The sequence below is a fragment of the Helobdella robusta genome (assembly GCF_000326865.2).
Source record: "Helobdella robusta unplaced genomic scaffold HELROscaffold_116, whole genome shotgun sequence".
Taxonomy (NCBI): Eukaryota; Metazoa; Annelida; class Clitellata; order Rhynchobdellida; family Glossiphoniidae; genus Helobdella; species Helobdella robusta.
In genome coordinates, this window is record NW_008703643.1 from 197,447 (window position 1) to 202,446 (window position 5,000).

At 35.3% G+C, this 5,000-nt stretch overlaps 1 protein-coding gene across 1 annotated transcript in view; it reads right to left on the bottom strand.

Annotated features, from left to right (window-relative positions):
- Window positions 1-852, bottom strand: part of HELRODRAFT_183726 (hypothetical protein) — a gene marked incomplete at both ends in the record, with an annotated part of 3,040 nt that extends 2,188 nt beyond the window's left edge. Inside the window, one exon of the mRNA XM_009013312.1 lies at window positions 809-852. Within this exon, the coding sequence (XP_009011560.1) occupies window positions 809-852 (44 nt within the window). The remainder of the gene's footprint in view (window positions 1-808) is intronic.
- Window positions 853-5,000: the final 4,148 nt, after the last annotated feature.

Genomic DNA, 5,000 nt, shown 5'->3' on the forward strand with positions numbered 1-5,000 from the left:
ACAACACACACAATCTCCTTCTCTCTCACACACATACACACACACACATAAACACACAGGGACACATACATAACAACCGGTTGAGTGCAAAACTAACAAATCTTGTGCATGTTGTCACTCATTATAACAGTACCTCCTACAATATACACACACGCACACGCGCATTAGAACTCCCACACATAAATTTTAACACGTACACACACAAACAAAACACACACAAACACAGAACACTATATATCAATCTATTCATGTTTAACTGAGTTACCAATATCTTTCAATATCTTGTTACTTAACATAACAGATGATCAGAAAGCCGACAGGCGTTAAAGAAAATAACCTCATCCTAATTTTTCCATTATTACTGCATACTATAAATAATTATATCTTATAATTATATAATTAAAATTATATATAAATAATAATTATTAATTAAAATAAACTTTTTTAATAATGTGTAATTTCGCTGATGCTACTGTTTTTTCTACTACTACTACTACTACTACTACTACTACTACTGCTACTACTACTACTACTACTACTTCTACTACTGCTGCTACTGCAACTGCAACTACTACTGCTACTACTACTGCTTCTACTACTACTGCTACTACTACTATTACTGCAACTACTACTGCTACTACTGCTATTACTGCTGCTACTACTACTACTACTGCTTTTATTATTATTATTATTAATGTTACACGATGATGATGACGACGACGACGATGACTTTCCAAGGCAACAAACTTTTAACCGTTATAAATCATCGTCATATCATCATCTGAAACTGTTTCGTTAAACCGCTAACGTGCTAACAGCTGTGTTGTTGTTGCTGTTGTTGTTGTTGATCATGATGATGATGATGATGGTCAAAATAATAATCATAATAATGGGAACATCCTTTTATTTTCTAACTCCAAATACCAAATATTAATAATAAAATAATTATAAAATCATATTTAATCTACAATGCTCGTCACTGCAAGTGAGTGCATTTTAGAGGGACTGGTTTAATTGCTCAATTGGGGTTCAATCATTCTTATTATTTTGGCGTTATCAATCAAATTTTATAGTAAACATAGAGTTGCAATAAAGTTAATAATAATAATAATAATAATAATAATGATAATAATAATAAAAATGATATTGATATTATTAATAATACTGTTTTTATTGAAAATAATGATGAAGAAGGTGATGATGAAATGATGGTGATGAAATGATGATGATGATAACGATTGCATGATGATGATGATGACGTAACAGAAGTATTGATGATGATGATGACGATGATGATTACGTTGACTGAGAAGATATATTTTGACGTTTTGAAATGCCTCGGTCAGATGATATCTCTATCATTAGCCACACTATAAGTAGTATGGAGTTTAGAGAGAGAGAGAGAGAGAGAGAGAGAGAGAGAGAGAGAGAGAGAGAGAGAGAGAGAGAGAGAGAGAGAAAGATAGAGAGAGAGAGAGAGAAAGAGAGAGAGAGGAGAAGATAGAGAGAGAGAGAACGAAAAAGGAAATATATATATATACATACAATAACTTTTACTACCTTTTGAAACATTTTTGATATTTGTGATCACTTTTGATGTTTTTTTCTCCACAAAGTCTTGTGATTAATGATATATGATGGCAAGTGGTTAATTCTTTTTAAGAACTGTCCTCCTCATCATCATCATCATCGTCGTCGTCCTAGTTGATGTTCTTTGTTTTATCATTATCTTTGTGTCATCATTATCAACATCATCGTCATTATCGTTACCATCACCATTATCACCATCATCATCATAAACATCACCACTACCATCAACCTTTTTCTTCATCATCATATTCGTCATCATTTTTATCATCAAAGTTTGGAATTGTAATGATTTATAATCAGATGGATGAATTACTCAGTTTTTAGGTAAAAAGTTTATGAAATAGTAATATTTAGTAGGATAATGATGGTAATGGTGATGATGATAATGATGTTGATGATGATGGTGGTGATGATGATGGTGGTGATGATGATGATGCTACTGCTTGCTGCTGCTGATGATGATGGTGGAAGTGGTGATGATGATGATGATTGTGGTGATGATGATGATGATGGTGATGAATGAATGATGATAACGATGATGATGATGATGAATGAATGAATGATGAACGTTTATCATTATCATCCACATCACTAAATAGTGATGTGGATGAAGAAGAATTGAAGTTAGGCTACTACTATCACGGCGTCTTTTATGTTTGTTTATACTCGTCACAATTTGACCAGAGAGTGGAGAATGCTAAACATTTTAGCAGGACCCCGTGAAAAAAATCACCATCATCAGCGCAACAACATCATCATCATTATCATTACTTTCATCACTAACATCATCATCATTATCATTACTTTTATCTACATCAGCATCACCATATCATCATCATCTGCAGCAGCATCATCAGCATCTACATCAGCATCACCATATCATCATCATCTGCAGCAGCATCATCGTCGTCATATCATCATCACCATCACCATATCATTATCATCATCATCATGTCATCATTATCATCATCATCATCATCACCGTATCATCATCATCACCGTATCATCATCATCTTCGTCATCACAAGTACTATCATCATCATTATCATTATTCTCGTCATCGTTACGTCGTCATCATCATCGTCATCATCATTGTTTATATTACTTTTACTTTCCAACAGTATGATCAGTATTATCATCGCCATTGCGAAAAAACTTAAGAATGAATTGATTAAAATGAAAATGGGCGATTGAGCTAATAAGTGAATGAATTTATGATTTAATGTATGAAAAACAAATGAATTAAAAATATATGAAAGAAAATAATTTTTAATCAATTAATTTTTTGCATAGTTATTTATTTAAAATATAAAAATTTTCATAATAAAATTCATAATTTCAACCCCCACCACTAAAAAATTCCCTTGTAAAGGTCGACCCAGACTGACCTTGCTCTACAACAAAACGACCTTTACAGCTATGAAAGAACCAATAGAATTGGTCTACAACCTGCCACAAAACTATCCCATACCGCATCTGGTCGAGTTGCGGCTTGTGGATGTACGCATGTTAACACGGGATTCTAAAGGCATAACCTCAAAAAGTGCTCTGAATGATCTTTTGCCTGAAAATAATAACAACAAAAAGAAGAAAATTAAAAATAAATTTCATGGTGGGAATAAAAACAGAAAGAGTGATCGCGACAAGAAAGACAAGAGAGTTGATGATGACGTCAGAAATGATGATTATATGAGTGAGAATACTCACAACAACTTTGGTGATGATGACGCTGACGACGATGGTGGCGGTGGTGGTGATGGTGGTGACGATTTTCATGGCACAGATGGTTATGAAGATGATAGCATTAAAGTTGCAATCCAAGATAATTATGATGTTGAAAGTAATGATAATGACGTTGACGAAGGAGATGAACGGTTCATCTTATTTTCCGAACGGGTGAACCTGGCGGAGGTGAACAGGAGCGGTGAGATCACGATTGTGTGTGGGGTGGTTGACTATGCTGGCACCTTCGTTTTCCAACTTCGGCTACCGAAACAACAACAACAACACCACCATCAACAACAGACCCATCAACAACAACAGACCCATCAACAACAACAGACTCATCAACAACAACAGAACCATCAACACCAACATTCGCAAACACGTCAGCAATACAAGCAGCAACAAAACCAGCTTCAGCAACCAAAGAAGAATGGAAAAGAGAAACTCCAAACCACGCTCCATCCGCAAATCAATCGCGAACGCAAAAAAATTTTGAACAATTTTTATGGACAGCCGAAACAACGAAAACCACAGCAGAAACAACCTGATGAACAGCAATTGACGTCACTATTATCATCATCACTATTATCATCATCACCATTACCATCACCATCATCATCATTTTTAACATCTCCGTCCTCATCATCATCATCATCGTCGTCCATAATTGCCCAAAGTCCTGTCATCCACATAGCTTGGCCTTATTTGAATTTGACTTTCCCACAAAATCTAACGTCGTTGGACAGTCTTGACCAGGTGACTTTGCACGTGACTATACCGGAAGTGAGCCCAAGCGGAAGTTCAATCGGAAGTACAAAAACGTGGTGTGAAAATAGCGACGGGTTCTACGTTGTGCAGCTGATTTTGATTGGTCGCATGAAAAAAGTACCACGTGACGTCATTAACAACAACAACATCAACAACAACATCAACAGCAACATCAACAACAACTACATCAACAACAACAACAACAACATAAATAACAACATTCACATAATAAGCACTCTAAACATCAGCAAACTTTCCGAACTGAACAGCGAGCTGACGTTCGATTGTTCCTTATTCGACCAGCCAGGCTACTACTTGGTATGTCTGTATGTTGCATAAGTTGGGCATTTGTATTCTACTTTTGTATTTGTATCGGAATGTCTTGTATTATGTGTTTATTTATGTTTGTTTGTTTGTATGTATTGTATGTATGTATGTATTGTATTATATATTTATGTATGTATGTATGTATACATAAATTTAATGTTGTCTAAGTTGAGTATTTGTATTCTGTTTTTGTATTTGTATTGTGTATCGTAATACAACGTCTTGTAATATGTATTTCTGTTTGCATGTGTTGTATCACATACCTATACATAGATTTAATGGATGGCGTTGTTATAGCCTTATGATTGGTGTGGTAGTGTAACGGTTAGAGTCGTTTGCTTGCGAGTTGCAATAGCAGGTTTCAAATGCATTAAGATCCCACCCACCGCACACAATACGCAAGGTGTATGGTACGTTGATTCACGTGTGTTTATATATGCTGTGTGTGTTGGTGCGTGTGTGTGTGTGTGTATATATAAATTGTGTGTGTGTGTGTCCATAAACTTTCTCTCTCTCTCTCTCTTCCTCTCTCTCTCTCTCTCTCTCTCTCTTTCTCTTTTCCTCTCTGTGCGTGTGTGCGTGTGTGTGTG